This window comes from Grus americana, chromosome 31 (genome assembly GCF_028858705.1).
Source record: "Grus americana isolate bGruAme1 chromosome 31, bGruAme1.mat, whole genome shotgun sequence".
NCBI classification, from domain to species: Eukaryota; Metazoa; Chordata; class Aves; order Gruiformes; family Gruidae; genus Grus; species Grus americana.
The window spans coordinates 2,096,851-2,118,025 of NC_072882.1; the positions used below are offsets into that span (position 1 = coordinate 2,096,851).

The 21,175-nt window shown below is 58.2% G+C and overlaps 1 protein-coding gene across 2 annotated transcripts; it reads right to left on the reverse strand.

Annotated features, from left to right (window-relative positions):
• Positions 1-16: 16 nt before the first annotated feature.
• Positions 17-19,156, reverse strand: SP1 (Sp1 transcription factor). 2 transcript variants are annotated; one of them, XM_054806924.1, is made up of 6 exons: positions 18,998-19,156; positions 17,617-17,711; positions 15,429-16,920; positions 4,662-4,830; positions 4,293-4,492; positions 17-4,178 (listed from the first exon to the last, which is right to left on the reverse strand). In XM_054806924.1, exons 1-6 carry the CDS (start codon positions 19,002-19,004, stop codon positions 3,859-3,861), a joined length of 2,283 nt encoding a protein of 760 aa, XP_054662899.1. In that variant the 5' UTR covers positions 19,005-19,156; the 3' UTR covers positions 17-3,858. The 2 variants fall into 2 exon arrangements, with proteins under 2 accessions (XP_054662899.1, XP_054662900.1); XM_054806925.1 differs by having other exon boundaries at positions 17,617-17,810; positions 18,998-19,036.
• Between the last annotated feature and the right edge of the window lie 2,019 nt (positions 19,157-21,175).

Consider the following 21,175-nt stretch of genomic DNA (forward strand, 5'->3'; position numbering starts at 1 on the left):
CAGATTTCCAGACAACGCCAGCGACTCGTGTTTATTACAAAAAGAAATCGTCATCCCCGTTTACAAAGGAGCCCCAAAAAACTAACATTTTAATCTAAATCCTTTTGTACAAAAAAATAGCACTTTGGGAAAAAAAAAAAAAACAAAAAAAACCAAAAACCAACACCCCCCCCAAAAAAAAACCCCAAAACAAAACAAAAAAAAAAAGCTCCCCAAAAAACGTGTTTTGGGGTGTTATTACATCGGCCACCGGATTCTTAAAAAAACAAACCCCCCCCCCCAAAAAATTAATATATAGCACAGACATGACAAGATCAAACAGTCTTGACAGGGAGAATTATTGCCAGTGTGGAGGGGCCGGACCCCGCGGGACCCCCCCGTTCCCCCCCCCGCTGCATAGACAACCGGCCCAGGCGCCCCCAAAGTTAAGGGGTGACGGTGGATTAAAGCTGGGAGGTGGGGGAAGCCTTGGGGACAACCCTGACCCCCCCAAGTCCCTGGGGGGGGGGATATAAAAGTCTGGGGGAGGTGGGGGGGGGAGCGGGGGCTTGTCCCCAACCTGTCACCCCCCGTATCAAGGCACGTTTTTGTGTCGTCCCCCCCTCACCCGGGGATGGCTGGGGGGTGTTTTGGGGGGGGGGGGGGCGCTGGGGGTGTTTTGGGGGGGCCCTGAGGGTAGGGGACCTGGTGCCGCAGAGCTGAAACAGGGACGACGGGTCCAGCTGCCCCCCCCATCCCCCAAAATCCTCCGGACCTCCCCAAAAACACAGGGGAGAGCCCCCCCCCCCCTCCTTCCTGGCCGCGTTTCCATAGGAAAATTAAGCTCCATTAGGGCTGACGGGGAATGTCACCGGGGGGGGACACACACGACACGCACCCCAAAACCCTGCGGCAAAGCCCGTCCCCTCAGCGAGGTTTCGGGGCCGGGGTTTGGCACTTGAATCCTGCTTGGCGCAGGGCGGGGGGGGTCTCGGGGACACCCACGTTATGGGGTTAGGGGGGAAAAAGAATCAACAATTAAATTAAAAAAAAAAAAAAATTCCTATTTTCTACCAATTTTCTGTAGCTTCCAGTATCGAGGGGGGGGAGGAGACGGACACGACGCGCTGGGGAACTCATAGTGCTTCACAGATTATTAAAATACAAATGCTTAAAGTTTCCTATATAAAAATATACAAATGCAAAAATATATATCGAGAGAGAGAGAGAGAGAGAGAGAGAAAGCGGGAAGTTCGGCTGGAGGAATCGCCACGCTCGCCGCCTCCCTCCCTGCGGAGCTTTTTTTTTCCTTTTTTATTAAAAAAAACCCAAAAAAACAAAAAAAAACCCAAAAAACACAAAATCAAGGTAAAAACACCTTCGCCCTTCACAGTTTGGCTGGGTTTTGTCACTGATGGGGGGGGGGGTGTCCCTGGTGTGATTTCGGGGGGTTTCCCCGGCTCCGAGCGAGCCCACCCCGCCGTCGGAAGCCTCCGAGCGTGGATGAGCTCGGGGAGGGGGTCGGTAGAAAATTTGGGCTGCCGGGAGCAGTGGGGGGGTCTGGGGGTGCCCCAGCTGCTTTAATTCCTCTCCAGAGGGGTTTTTCCAGCCCACCGGAGCGATTTTGGGAACCCCAGCCCCGAGCCGCCATCTCCCTCGCGGTGTTCCCGGCTCTGCCGAAGCCCCCCCCGTCCCGGGGCAGCCCAGGGTGGGCATCGCCGCTCCCCACATCCCGGGAAGTTTCCTGGTTATTCTCAGGCTGAGGGTGGGGGGGGAATAGACACCCCCCCCCCCAAACTTCTAGAAAAACGATACAGTAGAACCCCTCCTCTTCGGGTGGGGAGGGAGGAAGACGCTGTTGGAAGGTGGGATTCATGGATCTGAGATCGACGAGCGAAATCGGGGGCTTCTGGCCTCTGCGCCGGCTTTTTCCACACCCCCCGCCCCGTGTACAAAGGGGATAATCCGGGGAGTGCGACCCCGCGGGAGGGGGATGCCGGCAGCCGCCTCTCCGAACCGCTAACGCCAGCTCAACGCCCTGGGAACGGGCGCTGGTTTTCACGTCGCAGGGTTGTTCCTACAACCGACGTCGCCTGTTCTGCTCAGTTTTCCGGCTCAGCCCCCCGTTTCGTGCTCATCTCGCCCCAAAAATTTCTGCTTGGAAAACAAACAAGAGATTTCACCGAACGGCTTTCGAGGGGTTGATTGGGATCCACGTCCCACCGCTGCCTCGGTTTGGGGATGAAATAAAGCCGCCCTGCGTCACCCTGAGATGAAATTCCCCCTCCCGCTATCGGGGGGACGGCGCTGGGCCCCCCCTCGGCTCCTTCCTGCGGCGGGCAGGGGAGCCCCTGCCTGTTTACAGCCGGAGGGGAAAGGGCAGATGCTGTCTGGACTGGAGCAGGAAGAGGAGGGTGTGGGAGGAAGAACGGAAGAGGATTGAGCCGTCCCGGTCCTCCCCGGGTGGGAAAAGCCGAAAAGCCGGGTATTGGAAAACCAAAAGGGTTTTTCTCCCCAATTTCCCATGCTTTTTCGGGGGTTGTTTTTTTTTTTTTGGTTTTTTAGGAGGAAGCACAAGGAGCCGTCTCCAGCAGCATCATGGCAAAACCCGTGCGGTGACGGCCTGACCGGGGTGGGGGGGTTCCACGTCCCCCGTGTCCCCCCCTCGACGCCAGGACCTCTCTCCGGGGATGGAAAAGTTCTGTCTTCCCGCTGACCGGCTCCAGAGGCGCTGAATTTTTTAGGACGATTATTATTCTTAACGACCAACGGCAGCCAAAAAAAAAAAAAATAATTAAAAAAACCCCCAAAACCTAAGACATTTTTCCCCGAGGAGGAGGTCCGGAGCCGGCCCCCACCGTACCCCAACACACCGGGTCCCAGACCCTCTGCTAAATAAGCCTCGAGTGAACCTGCACGAAACCCTTTACGAATCGATTCCACGCGTAGAGTCACCGCTCAGCCCGCCGGAGCGAGGATTAGAAAAGCCGAAGGAAAAGGATCTTCGTAAAAGAAGATGGCTGGAAAATAAAAGATCAAAAAATCCAGGGGAGGGAAGGGAGAGGGCAGATGTTTTTACAAAGGGGAGGGGGAACCAAAGCAAAACCTCACCCAAATAATTACAAAGAAATTAAAGAACAACCTAAAAGCAAAGCGTACAAAAAAAGACGGGGGGGGGGGGCGGTTAGGGTGGTTATTTTTTTTTTCATTTTTTTTTTTCCTTTTTTCTTTTAAAGTTACAATGTAAAATGTAAGAGAAGGGCTGAAGGACAGCTCGGGCGCTGTCCCGCTGCCCCAGAGGGTCAACCTGTTCCAAGATAAGGCATCAAAGAGACCAAGCCATGGTCGCAGCAAAATCTCTCCTCTCTCAAACGAACACATTTTATATTTTTATATATATAATAATAATATAGAATCTTTTTTCCTTTTTTTTTTCCTTTTTTTTTGTTTTGTGGTGGTTTTTTTTTTTTCATTTTGCTTTTTTTTCCCCGTTTTGTTTTTGCTAAAAAGTATTTCAACGATCATATATTTTTACCAAGGCATGATGGCATCGAAGGCTAGCTATGGAGGGGCAGACGGATCTCGGGGAGGGAGGGAACGGAACAGAAGGGAAGGGTGGGGGAAAATAATAATAATAAGGTCAAGCCGAAATTAAAAAATATATATATAACTCTGGCCTTCGTGTGTGGTCACCGGGCCCCGGAGGTTGGAGGGCTGCAATCCCGGGTGAGAGGAGCTGGGCTTTAGTGCTGGAGGGTGACGAGGGACGTCGCCCTCGCGGTGAAAATAACTCCCGGCTCCGTCTCCGCTCGCCTCTCGGCCCCCGCGCCGCCCGGCGTCGCCGTGTCACACCGCCGGTGCCCGCGTCACGCTTCGCCCTCAGAACCCGTTGCCGCTGATGTTGATGGACTGAAGGTCGGCCACTTGCATCACGTTGATGCTGCCGCTGGCCAAACGGGCGATGCCCTCGGGGCAGATGGCTTCCATGGCCACCATGTTGGTGGCGATGAGGGCCGAGGGGGTGGCCCCGCCGTTCCCCTCCGCCGAGGCCCCCGTGTCCATGGGGATGGCGGAGACGTTCATGGCCATGTTGTTGGCCGTGCCTCCCTTCTTGTTCTGGTGGGTCTTGATGTGCTTGGAGAGGTGGTCGCTCCGCATGAAGCGTTTGGGACACTCCGGGCAGGCGAATTTCTTCTCCCCTGGATAAAGGGAGGGAGGGGGGCGGTCAGGCTGAGGCCGGGTCGCTTCTTCCCCGCCACCAAGGCCACCGAGAAGGCGATGGACGCCGAGGGAAGCAGCGCCCCGAGTCCTACCTGTGTGCGTGCGCTTGTGTCGCTGCAGCTCGTCGCTCCGGGTGAAACGCTTTCCACAGAGGATCCAGGTGCAGATGAAGGGCCGCTCCCCGGTGTGCCACCGCAGGTGAGCCCGCAGGTGAGAGGTTTTACCGTACACCTTCCCGCAGCCCGGGATGTGGCAGATGTGTTGTTTTTTTTTACCTGGATCCCCAGAGCTCCTGAAAGAGGCGGAGGGAAAGAGTTTAAACAACCCTGAAAGCTCCAGCTGATCGGAAGGAGGGAGAATGGGGTGAAACAAGGCACTTTTGGGGTTTCAGCCTGCTCCTGGGGGTTCAGAGGTCGCTCGGGCAGCCCGGCATTGCCGGATCCGCAGCGGAGCAGCCTTACCTTCCCTCGCTGTCTTTGCAGTAGGGGCAGGTACATGCTTCCCTCCGCACTTTCCGTCCTTGCTGAGGCTGCGGGTCCGGGCTGGTCTCTCCTTCCTCCACAGCCGCGTTCTCGTCTCCCAGCCCGTCTCCACTCGTGCCGTGAAGACCCAGCTGAGCACCGTGGTCGCCTGGAAGAAAAGACAAGAGGTTACCGCAGGTTCTCCAGCAGCAAAGCTCCGAGCAGCAGGAGGGAAGCGAGAGGGGCTTTCCCCGGCCTTTCCCCACGGCGGCCGCAAAGCCGGGAAGGTCTCGGCTTGATTGAGCTGAAGGAAGTTATTAATTCCAGCCTTCTCCCTCGGCTTTCCACAGGCTCCTGTGTTTTTGAGCCATGGCAATCCCACGCGGAGCTTAACCCAGAGCCCTGGGGCTCTCCCTGCCCTCCACAGCCCCCAGCACAGCGAGGGGTCCCCACATTTTGCTCCACACCCTCCGATTTGCATCCAGAGGAGAAGTAAGAGCCGCGTCTCTCCGGAAAAACAGCCCTCCCCTACGTTACTCCAGCCACCTGCCAACTATTTCAGCTATTTCAGCTAACCTAGCGCAGAAAACAGAGCAAAAATGTAAACCGAGCAGCGCCGGCCGGCTTGCATCGGTGTCAGCGATAAAACAAGCGTCAAAACATCGCCGAGGGAAACCCAGGCTTCTCCGAATCACACCCTGCTACCAACCGCACCTAGGTCCCTTTCCCCCCCACCTTGTTTTTGGGGCTGAAAGGGGCAGTTTTCCCTTTTCAAACACCTCTCCAGCTTAAAACCTGATGAAAACAACAATCCAGGAGCAAATCTACAGAGCAGATGCAAATCCTCCTGCCAAACCAACCCCCCATTGCAAAAAAAAAAAAAAAAAAAAAAAAAAAAAAAAAAGCAGCGATAAATAAAACAGGCTGGAAGACCGTAGTCTTCAGCAGCATCCATCAGCGAAGATATTATCGGCACGCGCTTACTGGTTAATTACTGCAATTACAGAAAGGGATAGATATATCTATATAAAGTTGAAAAATCATCTGGTGCTGCTCACGGAGCGCAGTCCCTCCCTCTCTCTTGAGGAGCAATTCCCAATTATAAAAGCCATAGGAACCGCAGGGTAGTGCTGACGAGCTCCCAAATGCAGACAAACATAAACCATTCGTAACGGGGGGGTTCAGGGGTAGGAAGTTTTTAAGCCTATCGGTTTTCATTGCCATTTTATTGCTCTACGCTTATGCTGTCATCTAATTGCTTCTCCAATAACCCCATCTACACTTCACAAGTGTTTTATTTCCCTTCAAGCTCCGCTGCTTGATTATTTTCGTGCTGAAAAGCCGGAGCGGGCGCAGAGACGGCAGGCTGAGTAATCTCTTTTCAGCTGCAATTAACATATGCCAATAGGTCTAACGGCAGATTTAGAGCCGAGACGCTTCCGCCGGATGGGCAGTGGCATCCTTGGCTGGCTACGGGCTGGGATTCGAGCCCAAAATTCACCTTTTTCCCCACCAACTTCCTCGTGAGGAGGCGGCCAGGGTTGAGATCACTGCCTGAACGCGGTGGTGTTTGAGACTGAACCACACGCGGGCGTGAACACGCACGTCCTCGTCCCCAAGAGCAAACGGTGCTGAGCTCTGCCACTCTCCCACTGCTGGGAAATGAAGCTGGGGCAGGGCGAGTCTTCCCCAAAAAACCACTCGTCTGGGGGTTTTCCTGATGCTGTTTATCACCAACTGTCCGTCTGGCTCCGGCGAGGATGAGTCAAGGCGAAGGAGTGTGCCAGCCAGCCCGGCCGACGGGGACGTCGGGACGCGAGGGGTGTCGTGGTGCCCTGGGGGGTGCTGCTTCATTCGCTCCATCTCCTCTTCCCTGGAAGCTGCTTCTTAAATATGGAGCGCAAATGTCACAGAGTTGCCGTTTCCAAAGTCAGCATTCCCCAAAACAACCAAAACAAACCAGCCTGCGGTCCTGCTGCCGGTGTCCTTCAGAGCAGCATCGCGACGGGGCTGCAGGAACGAAGGCCACCTCCCCAGCACGGGGACCGAGATGCTGCCACTGGCGGTGGTACCGCAGGAGGCCAGCACAGCAAGTATCTTCATCAAAACGGTGAAGTTTGCTATAAAAAAACCCCGGGTTTTCCACATAACAGCTTCCAGGCAGGAGGCAGCACACCAAGCATCTGCAGGAGAGGTGCCGGCGCTGAAGAAGGATAAACTTCAGACTTAGGCCAGCCCAAAACGTCCCTGAGCCACACGCTGGGCTCTCTTCCTGCGGCCGGGAGGGTTTCACAACCCGGAGACAGCGAGGGGGGAATGACGAAGAGTTTCTGGCAGCGGGCAGCCTTCCTCGGCCCCACGGCTTTGCTGTTACCAGCAGGTGTCAGTGGTGCCCTGGCAAAGCTCAGCACAGGAGCCGGGGCAGGGCCCGAGCTCAGGAAAGGACAAAAACCCACCAGAAATAGATTCCTGGCTACCCGGGGCACCGGCCAGCGCACGGCCACGACGCCAGACAGCTCTGCGGTGGCATTGCTGACGATCCACGTAGTCGGTGGGGGATTCATGTGCGCGACCGGGCCGTGCTCCACGTCTGGGCTTCCTCCAGCTTTGATTTCACTTCTCCAGGTCATGGCGGCATCAACAGGAGCTTCGTTCTCCCAGGCAGGAGCACATGAACAGGGAAGCTTGAAATTAGGGGTGGCTGCTCTGCCCCCCAAGTCCGCAGGGGTCCAGATTTCCTGGGAGAAGGCGGTGCTGGGCAAGCCCTTTGCCATCGAGACACTTAGAGCATCAAAGCAAGAACCAGGAGAGAAAAGTTGCAATTAAGGAAATGAACCCTGACTCATCTGCTCACCCCGTCTCTACTTAGGTCATGCCAGGGCCGGTGCGTCCGTAGGGGTACGGGGCACACGCCGCTGTCTAAGCAGGAGCTGGGGTGTTGTCCGCGTTACAGCTGTGCTCACATGTCCGGACCCCAACATCGCGAGTTAAAGGACGGTGACGGCCCTGAAGACCATATAACCCCGCGGATGGTCCCCTCCGAGGAAACACTCGGCCGAAATGCTGCAAATAACACCCGTGACCAACCAGTCCAGCCCCACGATAGGGTTCCTGCGCAGTGGTAGCATTAATAACAACGGCGGCGGTTGTGCCTGTCCTCACACCGGGACACCAAGGCGCAGAGGAATATTGGTGGCCATCAAGTGACAGCGACCAGGCCAGGTCAGGAGGAAGGAAACTGGGTGTCCCTCCAAAGGGGACACAATTTTGAGTCCCGCTCGGAAATCTTGGCCGGGGCCCTGCCATACCTCATGGGCAACACTCCTGTGCTCCCAGCAAAGTTTAGCAATTTTAGGATAAAACCTTTTCAGTGCCCCCCCCAGCTCTTGCAACACATGTTTACAGTCTAAAACCAGCACGGAGGGAACCAGGGAGGGTTTTTCTTTTTAAGCTTTATAAGCCAACGATGACAGCTTGCGTTACGGGAACAGATTAGAGATTTCCCTGTCGCGTATGTGCTGTCCGGGGAGAGCTGGTATAAAAAGGAAGGAGAAGACACACACGCACGCTTTCCCCAAAATATGCTTTGGAGGGGGAGAATCCAGCCCTGATGTCTTGGAACAGCTTCAATCTTCAAACATGCAAAAGCCTACACAGCGTTTTATAGTCTGTTGGCATGTCGCATGGAGGGGGAAAAAGCCCAAATCCTCCTTCTGGTAATCTATGGCTCACATCTAATTAAGGTATAAATAAATTATGGCAAGAGAAGACAGATCTTGTACATACACGCTTCATTCTTCACATATCAGGACGCGCTGAAGTCTCCAGAATATTGCAGTTTCAGGAGAAAGCTTGGCGGAGAGAAACCAGCTGGATAATTTACGTTTATTATCTCCACTAATATAGATTACTTCTAAGACTAAAGCTTTCATGAAGGCTGCCAAGCCCCCGGTCCACGCTTAGGTCATTGAAATCCTGAAAAAAAGTATATTAATAGCAGAGCAAGGAGGGGATTTAATCCTTGGAAAACCCTGGGAGGGACTTGCCTGCAAAGACAGGCGACGGGCAGGAGCTGACCGACCTGCCTTTGCTCTCCATCAGCACGGGACGGGGGGTACTGACCTCCGAGACGCCGCCCCCGCCCCGAAAAAAGGGGTAGTCGTTTGGTGGTCTCACATTAAAAGTAGCCGAGCCTTGGCTGGCGACTTCTCTCGAGACAAGGTGTTTCTTGTCTTCGAACTGCTTGTCGGAGGAAAAATGCTTCGGTTTAGTAGTTTTATTTAGCAAACTAAAGCGAAGTGAGAAATGCCCTGCGGATAGAAGAGAGGCGCGTTTTTAGATCCACCCCAGCTGACCTAGAGGCGCGTTTTTAGATCCACCCCAGCTGACCTCAGGAGAGGGGAAACAGGTTCGATGTTCATTTTTAGGGAGGATCTGGGGGGAAAAAAACAACCAACCCAACATGGTTTCTTGTGCAAACTCTGCAACATTGGCAGCTGCAAGTCTGCAGAGGCAGGAGAGGAAGAGGGGGGTAAGTCGTCACCACGCAGAGCGGGGCACGCACAACAAACCGATGTCAGTGAAAGAGAGGCAAGAGGAAGTTTTTAAGGTGAAAAGAAAGAGCAAAAAACCAGTGGCACGTAGCACCGGGGGCTCCCCAAACCTCTCGGCAGATGACAGACACCTGAAAAATCCTCCCCAAAATCAAACCTTTCTAGCTCACAACTCAATTTCTCCCCATTTCCTCCTCTTTTTTTTTTTTTTTGGCAGTCTGAAAGCCCAGGGTGGCAGCGAGCAGTGTCGCCTCGCCAGTGCTCGCTGCTCTCCCCAAAACACACCATCACGCTCTACTCCAGACAGATCAAAGACAATTAAGCTGCACTTGCTACAGAAAAGAACAAAGTAGGTTTTGTAACGCAGTCCCCTTGGTTTTTATCTCGTTTGATTTCCTCACTAATTTGCAAAATGAGTTAATCTGCAGTAGGAAGTCATTCATGTAAATTAGCCAAGCTCTCGCTCAGTAATTCTTTGGAGTTATGGACAGTGGAGCGGAGAACACACGGTGCCCGGCTGCGTAAGATGGTGCAGTTTTGAAGTCGGACTGCAGCACATCGAGTAATTGTATTTTAATCTGGAGTTTAATGACTTGAAAAGCCACACAGCAAGCTCTGCGATATCCTTTAATTGTTGGAGGTTTCTGTGCGTCACAATAAATTACACTTCCTTTGGAGAAGGAATAAATAGGGACGGAGCTATCGGGTCAAGAGCGAGGTGGGCTGCAAGGGGAGACGGAGCTGCGTCCGTCCAGCCCCATGACGCGCAGAGGTGAGCTAGGAAGTCACCTTGTCTGATTTGCAAGATCCCTGAGCCCTCCCGGGACTTGCTAAATACCTCTGTGGCGCCGCAAACTGAAACGCAGATCTCCTTCGCCCTTTTAATTCCAGTCTGGATTGCTGCAAAAACGGGATGAAGCCTCTAGTCCTGCCAAAGCCTTCACTGGGGTGGCCCTGCTGGGGCAAACCAGACCACCAGCAACCGGCAGTCCTCGGCCGGCAAAGCACCTTCACCCCGTAGCACAGGCAGGTCCTACCAAACCACAGCAAAAAAAGCAATCAGAGTAATTAAAAAGCTGAGTCCCTGATGACGCGTGAGGAGAACAGAAGGAGGAAAATGCCCAGCTGAGACTGGGAAGGGCGATGCCTGTGACCACCAAGGAGGAGGGCTGTAGCCTGAGCCCAGCCCAAAGCACACCCAGGAGCCGGGGAAATCCCCACGGGCATCTCTCACCGCACCTGAGCCTCTGGATTCCTCTTGTCCCCCGCAGTCAAGGGCATCATGCTTTTCCTGAGCCTCAAAGCTCGTGTTTTTAACCTCTGCAGAGAGGGGGAACTTGTGCCCGTATCACTCACGGCATCTAACCTAGACGTCCTGCGCTGGGATGGGGAGACGGCCGGATGGCGTGAGCATCTCCAAAGCAGGAACCAGCGCCGACGCTCTGGAAAGGGGCCACGCTGAAACCATCCCTACTCCTGGGGCCCAGGATCCAGCTCCTGCGAAGGAGCGATAAAGACCACGCTCCTCGGCAAGGAGGAGGCGGCGGGGCTGAGGTCAGCGCAGATAAAAGGAAGGGAAAGATTACGGCCCGGCGAGACGGTCCGGAGCCGGGCAAGGAAACTCTTCCATGAGGAGTCACGGGGCGTGCAGCACCCAACCAGTCCGACCAGCTGCCAACCCGCTCCCATTCCCAGGGCGGCCAAGTCTCGGCCTGGAGGAGGAAGAGGAGGAGGAGCAGGGCTGTCACATGGAGCCCCAGACCCACAGCAGGTTTGTGTGGGATACAGCCTCGCTGGGATGAAGCTGCGTGGCCAGACCACGGGACCCGTGTCGGGCTTGCCCCCTTCTCCCGAGCAGACCCCGGGATCTCTGAGGATTTGTGTAATTTCTTCAGCAAACCGCCCTCTTCCTTACAGCAAGGAGAGAGGTCAGCCAAAGAAGCCAGGAGGGTATTTAAAGTCCAGCCCAGCTAGAGTTTAGAGAAGGAAATTTCACAATATAATTATTTTCTGACGTGATGTCATGGGCGTAATGAAACAAACAATTACAGCACGTTAAGGAGAGATCCTGTCAGGGCTTGCTGGCCTGAGATTGATTCCGATTTTCCCCTCCCCTCTGCAGACGATGCCATGTGGATGTCTCATCAAGGCCCTGCTACAAAGCTTCCCTTAAAAACAGAAAATAGGAGACAATCAGGTCTTTGTGTCAGTGCTCTGACGGCTGGGAAGAGCCCTGGAAGAACAAAGTCGCAGCAGAGAGCTGGGGATGCATTTGGTAAACAGATTTCAAAGGGTTACTTTCCCCACGAAGGCTTTTTTTTTTTCCTCTTGCAGAAGGATGTCCTTGCTACGTCCCACTACTCCATTCGACCACAAGACTCCGTCCAAATGATGGACAGGAGCCCCAAAAGAGAGCTTGTCCTGCCAGAACACCCCCGGGCAGGGGCATTGCTGGGGGCTGGCGCATCTCCCCAGTCCCACCAGTGCCCCCGGCACCCTCCCAGCTCCGTCCTCCCCTGGAATAAAACATCCTTTAGCGCTCAGTGGCTGTTTTGCACAAAACAAGGGCCTCGGACGAGAGGTTTAACTCCAGCGCTGGCCTAATGGGAAGCCACGGGCGGACGCCTGTTTACCCAGCACATACCTCAGCCAGGCAGGGCTCTTTATCTCCGAGGCACGGAGCCCTGAGCAGCAGGACTCTGCCAGGGACAGGTACGTGGGGCAGAGCCGCTTTGCTGGCAAAACCGTACAGATGCGGAGTTGAACAAACAAAAACAAAATAATAAAAAAAACCCCAAACCAAAAAAGTCCCTCTCCTGCTTCCTAAAGCTCAGTCAAAAGGGGAAGAGAAACCCCGGCATCGCAAACTTCTCGAAATCGCCCCCACCCCGCTTCCCACAAAGCCTCCGCGCGAGGGGTTCTCGTGCGGGATGTCCCCTCCCCGAGCAGGCCAGCGCTGGGGTGACAGTTGGGTGACGCTGCTCCCTGGGGTGAAGACCCCACCGAGTTGTCCGAGTGCTGTAACACCCACCTTTGCACTAGTACACCCGCAGCAGAGCACCCAAACCCTCTTTCCTTCATCCTGGAGGCAGTCCTGCTGCCCACTTGCGTGGGGAGTGGTGGCACCCAAAACCACACACGGGTTTTTTGGTGCAACGCCAGCTGAGGAAATCCCCTCCCTAGCTCCGTGGCTGCCTTCCCCTCGCAGCAGAGCCGCCTGCGAGGCCTGTTTGCCCACATACCAACCCATTACGCTCACAGACCTTCTCATGTCTCTGCCACCGGGGCTAACTCACAGCCCATCTACCGCCGAGGAGGAGGAAGAGGCGGCAGCCTGCAGACCAAGCAGGATGCCATCACCTAATTAATACAAACACAAGCTGAGTTAAGTTTGCACAGCGCGGCGGGCTCCGCCTCACACCCAGGAGCAAAAAAATCCGATTTTTAAAGACCTTTTCAGGTGTCATTTTCTCCACAAGAATCTTACCCCTCCCCGCTTTGCAGAAAAGAAACCGAAAAGCAGAAATCTCATCAGTGGGGCAGAAATCTTCACCAGGGGCTGAAAGCAACAGCCCGGAGGAGCCCCCCCTGTCCATTGGCTGGAGCGGGGTTCAGGGGAGGAGACGTGAGCTTCCCGCAGCCCAGCAGCGACCAAGCCGGGACACTGGAGCAGCTGTCAACCCTGAAGGAAGCCGAGCTGAGCTCTTCAAAGCTCAGCTACAGCAGATTTGCAGGGAAGTGGTAGGAAACGCGGTGGCTGCAAGCCCGGGAGGCAGCTGGGGTGAACACTCAGCTACCGAAACCCCTCACCACGCACCCCCAAGCACCCCCTTCTCCCCACCACACCGTAACACGTGGCAAAACCCAAGGGGCCGGGAAGAGCAGCTGCCAACCTCCTCTCCCAAGCAAACCTGGGTGAGGTTTTATTTTCCATTCACCTCCCTCAGAAGCAGAGGAGCTTTTTCTGCTACAAAAAAAAAAAACCAAAAAACAAAACGCCTCCCAATACAGCCTCGAGCAGAAAGCGAGCACAGAAAGTTCCACTGCGCGTGGTGCGTGCTCGCAGAGCTGCCGGCGGCTGAAGGAGAGGCTCCCCGTGGAAAATGTTCAACAATTTGAACAGGCAGAGTTGGTCACAAACCACTCCCTTAAATTGCCATCGGAGAGCTCAGACCGGGAGGGACCTGCACCCGCAGCCCCCCAGCGCGGCAGAGGATGGCTCAGCTATGAAGCTCTGGTGCGGACAGAGACGACGCACCCCATGCAAGGTCCGGAGGGGCTCGGCACCCACCGGAGAGGGGCTGTTCGCAGGTGACAGAGGGACAAAGGGACCCATCGCCACATCTGACAGACCCAGCTAGAGAAAAACTCCTCCAGCCTGGAGTTAAACCATGCAAATCGTGTGAACGGATCGGTGCCAGGAAGCTTTCTGTCCCTGCGATCTCATCCTAGGAACCTAACTTAAGGTCCCATCGAGCTGGGGTCTCAGTGGGTCCCCACAAGCCCTTTGAAACCTGAACCCTGCTCTGTTTTTTTCAAACGTAACAACATCAAAGTGTCGTGTCACATCCTCCGAGCTAAGGAAGAGCGAGGCCCTCGGCCGCGGTTCTTGGTGCAGCCGCCAGCGTCGGATGGTGAATCCGTCACCGTGGATCAAGAGCTAAATATGCTGCTGAGCTAAAAAAAAAAAAAAAAAAAAAAAAAAGGAGGAGGAGGCAGCAGCAGCAGCTCCCCAGCGTGAGGGCGGTGGATGGGTGGTCTCTGGAGCGTTCCTCCCTGCCCCACCTCCGAGGGCAGAGCCAGGCACAAATACAGGAACTCGGAGTCCCCCACGCGTTGTTTCTCCAAACAACGCACGCCTCGACGCAAGCGACCCGGCCATGCTGCAGGGCGAGGGGATCCCCCCTAACCCCGGCAGGCAAAGACGAAAGAGACCCCTCCGCCATCCGCGTTTCCACCTATAAGAGGTGGCGTGCTCCCCTGTGGGTGCAAAAAACCAACCGTGCTCTAGCACAAGCAGGTCTCTCCGCCCGGGGAAATCCAAGGATCAGGCTAATCCCGACTGCGGCGTGGTCTGTAATAAACCCGCGGCCGCCTGTAAGCCAAGCTGCTGTAGCAACAGCCCAAAATACTGCTGCAAAACAACTCCGGGAGAGCAGCCGCCTCCTCTCGCGAGAAGGAAGCACGAGTTGGATTGAGCAACATTTTTTTGCTGCCTCTCAGCTGTGACTAAATCTAGCAACTGCCTTTTTAGCTGGAGCCAGAACAAAAAAAAAAAAAAAGAAAAAAATTAGAAAAAACACTGGAAAAGCAAGCAGAGCTCCTTTTCGGCACCGATTTCTTATGGCCCTCTTGTACAGGCAGGCACGGCATTTCCAAGGGGAAGCTCGTACCCCGTGTCCACACCCCCCCCCCCCCAGCTGGTGGGAGCTTTTGGGAGAGGACGGGGCTGATCCGGGGGAACCAAGCAGGGAGCTCTGCACCAGCCGTGAAAGCGGGGCCGACTCGGGCAGGATGAGATCACGGCGTCCCACACCAGCACCCAACTTTAGGCTAAATATACACTTAAAGAGCCCGTTCTTCCGCCCCTACAAGGAAATTCCCCAGGGCTTTTTTGTTTGTTTGTTTTCTACGGGGAGGGCAGGGGGATTTAAGTTATTCCTGAATTTTATAAAGCTGTGACTTTCTGTGGGCTCCCACAGCCGAGGAGATGAGCTGGGCTCAACTCCACGCCCCAACACCGACCCAAGACCCCCGGGGCGGCCATCGGGGCAGAACAACAGCCTCGCACACAACCACGCTTTGCCCTTAGTGCCGCACACGGCGTCCCCCTTCTCCCCACGCCTCTCCCTCCTTCGCCGCTCACAGACACCTCCTCTGTTTCTTTTCATGCAATCAGCCGCCCGAGAGTTAATTAGATCAGAAACTACCCAAAATGAGTTTCAGTGTCTTCTGGCAATCAGCAAAGGCTTAATACTTCCTTCCCAGGGCTAGCACAAGCGCCAGCCTGCTTGCCAACTCGGTTTGGCATCAGTCACCCCCAGCCCCAGCCCTGCCAGCACCCCGAACCCCACAGAATCCAGACGGCGCACGGAGCCAGCTGCATGCAGCCGGGCGACATCGTTTCGCCTTCGATTTCCTCTGCCCGGCTACAGAAAAAAACCGAGACAAAAAAAAAAACAAAACACAAACCCAAAACAAAACAACAACTCACCGGCAGTGTTTGCTATGGCCAACGGCAACCCTTGCAGCTGATGCACCTGGATCCCAGACGCTCCCAAGGCACTGAGGTTAATAGTCTGGAGGCCTGGCACAGAGGAGAGCTGGGCAGCGTTGACCGTAACAGTGCCGCTGGGGAGGGAGGCGATGGGGGTGAGCGTGGTGCTGGTGCTGCCCGTCTGCCCCAGCGACACTCCCTGCATGGGGGCCAAGGTGATTGTCTGGGCCTGGGGGTTTTGAACTTGAAGGTTTTGGAGCTGGATGGTCTGCCAGCTCACCTGCCCGTTGGGACCCACCGTGGGCGTTCGGATAATGATGGGCCCCGAATTGGGGACAGCTTGGAGCTGCAGGTTCTGCAAGGCGTCTTGGGAGATGGCTTGAGTGGCAAAGGTCTGGCCAGAGAGCGGGGTGGTCTGGAGGGCTTGGATGGTCTGCCCTCCTTGGACTAGCTGCGGCTGGATCAGGATCTGCTGCTGCTGCGATTGCTGACCCTGATCCCCCTCTTTCTGCTGGCCCGGCTGCAAAGCCACCCCAGAAACTTGGCTCTGCAGAGAGTCTGAGCTCTGGACGCTGCTGACCCTCTGGGGCGTCTGCGCCTGGACGTTGGTTCCCACCGTGGCGCTGGTGGAAAAATTCATGATGCCCATGTTACTGGTGGTGGTGGTGGTGGAATAGCTGTTGGCGTTGGTAAAAAAAGCGCCAGAACTAGCGTGAGACGTGGCTGTATTGGTGGAACTGATGGCAGCACCCGAGGTGGCCGGCTGAGAGCTGCTGTCTGGAGAGCCGGAGCTGCTCAACGTGACCGTCTGAGAGGTGGGAGCCAGGCTGGCGGCCACGCTGTTGACGGGCAGCAAGGTGATATTGCCGTTCAGAGCCACGGGGACGTTGGCCACGTACTGGGTTTGCCCTGAGAGGGTGTTGTTGGTTAAGCCCACGCCCTGGATGGGGACAGCCTGCTGCAGCAGATTTGGCATGGCGATGAGGTTACTCGTCCCTGCTCGGCTCGTTATGATCTGCTGGTTCGTGCCGGGGATGATCTGGAGCTGACCAGAGGCATCCTGCTGCACGTTGACTTGGGCAGGGGTGGTAGCAAACTGGAGCTGTTGCCCATCGATGGTTTGGAACTGGGGAATGACCTGGTACTGGATATTCGGGATAACTCCCGGCAGGCCCGTGAGCACCTGCTGGTTCTGTATGTTGGAAGCGGTCGTGACCACATACTGCCCCGCGCTCACGGGCCGGCTTTTGGAGGCATCTCCACCATTGCTGCCGTTGCTGCCCTGTTCCTTGGAGGCTGTGGGCGTGCTGGAGCCGGCGGAAATGATTTGCCAGCCATTGGCAGACTGGGCGATCTGAGCGGCGGCAGCCGTCAGGTCCAGCTCGCCGCTCCCGCCTTGTTGGCCCTGGGAGCTGTTGGAGTTCTCGTTGGGAGACTCAATCCTGCTGCAGGTAGCTGCCAGCAGAGCCAGTGGGGAAGGCTGCGATTCCTGGGAAGGAGAGGAGGAGTTAAGGAAATGGGAGGCGGCCCGGTAGGCAGGCCAAAAATAAAAAAAAAAAAAAAAAAAAAAGGAGGGGGGGGGGGAAGAGAAAGCAGGGAGGAGCATACTTGGAAAAGATAAACACTCCTTCCTGAGAAAACCCACCCACAGCCGGAAAAATACAACTGCCAGACACAGGGCTGTCAGGCTGGGACAGACTGAACCCAAAGGGAAAAACCCTCTGGGAGGGAGGAAAGGGGAGGGAGTCTGCATGTAAAAGGCAAGGAGAGACGTCTCCTTCACCCCAAAGCGAGGGAATCTCCCCGCAGGAGAAAAACTCAGGGAAGTACAGTCGTTTCTGGGCGTCCCGAGCTGGAGAAGGGCCAGTCGGGGCTGTGGTGTTTACTGGAAGCAGGGGAACTGTCGTGTTTTTGAGGGCACCGTGCAGAGCCGGGGGAGGAGGGGAAGCCATGGGCGCTGCGGGTCGGTGCTCCGGCAGGGCATTTGGCAGCGTTGACGATCCCCCCGGCGCGCACTCACCCTTCTCTTCCTCTCCCCGGGGAGAGGAGCCACCGTAACGCTCGGCTGGGCCAAACAAACACCTCGGCCTGGCCCTGGACTTTGCTACAGGGACGGCGAGTTCTCCAGGGCAAGCGGAGCCAGGAGGCCGCCGGCCTGGGGCTGTTCTTCCCTCCCTGCACTCACCTGGCCCTCCCCACCGCCTGCGCTGCTGTTACTGCTGGCATCTCCTTCGCCCTTCTCGGGCTTCACTGTCGCCATCTCCTCGGGACTCTCTTGGTCTGCGCAGGCGGGAAATGACAGCGGGAGTTAAAAACATTTCTGGGCAGGAGAGGGGGACGAGGAGTTCGAGGAGACACGGGGAGTCACAGGCAGGAGGGCTGGGAAGAAAGGGGTGATGACGGGGGGGCGGGGGGGGATAGCAGAGACGGGGGGACGGCACGCTGGCAGGGACTCCTGGGGGGACCGTGTGCTGCCCGGGTGCTGGCGCGAAGGGGCTGGGAACCGGAGGGAGCTGCCAAAGGGGAGCTGGCAGCGGGACAAGCAGAGGAGGACCCGGCCCAGCTCCAGGCCCCAGCTCCTCCCCACCCGCTCGGGACACTCCCTGGCCCCCCCCGAGGTCCTCCCCCGGCCTCCCCTTTGCCTTCCCCGTTGGCCGGGGAGCACACCTCCTGCCCCGGCCCTCCAGGATCCACCCCGGAGGCCGTCTCCCTGCCCTGCCCACGGGATTCCCTGCCGCGAATCCAACCCACGGGACTCCCCAGGGATCCCCTGGCCGGGACTCCCCCATCCTCGCTCCCTGTGACCCCACCGGGGTCCCTGCTCTCCCCAAATCCCTGCTCCCCCCTAGTCCCTCTTTTCCCACCGCTCAGGAGCCTCCACATCCTCCCTTGGCAACTTCCCCCCCCCTCCTCGGACCTGGGGCCTACGCCCCCCACTCCTACCCACACCCCCACCGGGGTCCCCCCAGCCCCCCAGTTTCGCTTCCGTGGACTCCCCCGCCCCGAAACACCCCCAGCAGGTCACACCTTCCCCCCGGCCCCCACCCCCCACAGGGCCCCCACCCCACGGCTTCCCCCCCCCCCCGCCCGCATCCGCCCCCGCAAGGCGCCTTCCTCGGGGGGGGGGGGGGGAAGCGCCCCCGCCCCCCGGTCCCCGCTCTCACAGCCGCCCCCCCCCGCGGCCTACACCCTCCCTCCGCAAAAACCCTCCTCTCCGCGCCCGATCCCCCGGGATCCTCCCTCACACCGCCCCCCCCCCCCATTACCGGGGCCTGCCCCCCAATCACCCCCTCCCGCCGCCCCCTCCTCCTCTCCCAGCCCGTCCCGTCCCGTCCGCCGGGTCCCTCCCCCGAGGCCTTCCCCCTCCCCCGGGTCCCTCCCCCGGCAGGTCCCCCCGGCGCGGCGAGGCGAGGCCCGGCCCGGCGGGGCCCGGCCCGGCGTGGGGCGGGGCCGCCTCTGGCCCCTCCGAGCGGGCGGGCGCCGTCGTCTGCGTGTGCCTGGGCGGCAGCGCGCCCCTCAACCCCCCACCCCACCCCTTCCCACCGGCGAAGCGGGCCCGTCCTTACCGCTCATGGTGGCCGGGGGGGGCGAGCCCGAGCGGCGGCGGGGCGGGGGAGAGGAGGGGCGGGCGCGCCCGGCTCGCTGACGAGGCGGCCTAACCCCGCCGGTGACCGCCAAGGGGCTGCCGAGGGAGGGAGCCGCGCGCCGCGGCCCCAGCCCCGCGACCCGCCTCCGCCACCGCGTCCACCAATGAAAAGCCGCCGCGGGCGGAAGAGTGACGGACGGCGCGGCCGATAAGGAACGAGGGCGGGCCGGCGGAGGGGGGAGGGAGGCGGGGGGTGTACCGCCCCCGCCGCCCCGCCCCGTGGGGGAGGGGGAGCGCCGCGGGCGGTGGCCAATGGGGGAGAGGGAGGGGGAGGGCCGGTGGAGGCGGGGGCCAATCGGAGCCCGCGCGGGCTCGCAGGGAGACCCCGTATGGGAGCGGCCGCGGCGGCGTGGGCCGCGGCGTGATGGGCGAGCGCCACAGCCAATGGGTGAGGGGAGGCGGGGCGAAGGAGTGACTGGCAGCCAGGCTCGCCAACCGATCGCGTGATGCGTGACGCGAAGGAAGGCGGGCTCGCACACTGACGGCCGCGTTGCCCAATCCTAACTCGGAGGCGTCGGCCGCGGCGGGACGCCGCGCCAATGAAAACGGCGATCCGTCTCAAACTGGCCAATGGGCGTCGCGAGGAGGCGGGGCGATCGGCCGGGCTGCGCCCTTGGAGGGACGGCTTGGCGGCGCCGGGAATGTGGCGGAAAAGGCGCCATTTTGGTGCTGGCTCCGCCCCGGCCGCGGCTGCCGCTTTCCCCGGCTCCGGGCGCCCCCAAGCCCCAGCGGCGTCCCCAGGGCGGCCACGCCGGCTCGGTAGCCCGGGCCGTGTCGCGATAGGGCCGCTCTTCGCGCCCCCCCCGTCACCTTTTCCTGTCACGAGCTGCCCTGTCGCGACAGCCGCCATCCCGGCGTGACATGTCCTCACAGGCCCTCAGCGGGGCGTCGTCGCTATGTAAATATCCCCAGGGCCTTGTCACCGCAGCGGACCCTCGAGTCCCTGTCGTGACACTGCCCCGCGTCCTGTCACGGCGCCCAGCCCTGTCACGACAAGGCCTGTCACCACCGGGACGCCTGGGCCTGTCCGCAAGCGCGAGCTCCAGGCCTCACCCCTGCTCTGGGCATGGGGGGAGCCACTTCTTTGGGGGGATTTCACAGCAAAAATCCCCTGGTTTATAAAAAAAAGAGGGTTTTGAAGGCAAACGAGGCCCGAGGGTCGATGACACGGGGGGACGGACACAAGGCGACGTTTAATGTCTCATTTTTTTACGTTTTCCAGCATCAAAGCTGTCGTGTGTCCCCCGCTAGCCACCGCCCTGTGACAAGGGGGGACATGGCGTGGGGAGCCCCCCCCCAGCCCCCCCCGGCTGTCGATCCGCCAGATGCCGCCTTGGCCGTAACCTTTACGTTTTCCACTTTTTTTTTTTGGCCTCGTTCCTTTTGTCCCGCAGCCGGAAAATCGCCGTCGCTCCCCGCGGAACCCCCCGGTGTCACGAAACCAGGGCCGGGGAAGAGCAGAGAGGCGCCCGGGGAGGTGAAGTCAAACCAAACTCTCGGGGGGCTGGGGTGGGGGGGGTGGGTGTGTGTGTCCCCCGTGCCTCAGTTTCCCCTCTTGACTTGCCTCTGTCTTGACTGCCTCCTCCTCCGGCCCTCCCCCTGTTAGGGCCCCCCCCCCCCATTAGGGCCCCCCTTATTAGCACCCCCCCAACACCCCATGACTCCCATCAGGATCTCCATCCCATTAACCCCCCTGTAGCCCCCCATTAAGACCCCCCCATTAACCCCATTAGCACCCCATTGCCCCCCCATTACCCCCATAGGGACCCCCTCCCCAGTAGCCCCCCCCCAGTAGCCCCCCATTAATCCCACTGCCCTCCCGTCCCAGTAGCACCCCACTGGCTCCCGTTAGCCCCCCACCCCTTAGCACCCCAGTCCCCCCGGTCTCCCGTAGTTCCCCACAGTCCCCCCAGTCTCCCCCAGTTCCCCCTACTCCCCCCCAGTTGCCTTCACTCCCCCCACAAGCCCCTCCAGTTCCCCCAGTCTCCCCAGTTCCCCCTGGTCCCCCCCAAGCCCGTCCAGTACCCCCAGTTCCCCCAGTCTCCCCAGTTCCCCCCAGTCTCCCCAGTTCCCCCCGGTCCCCCCCAAGCTCCTCCAG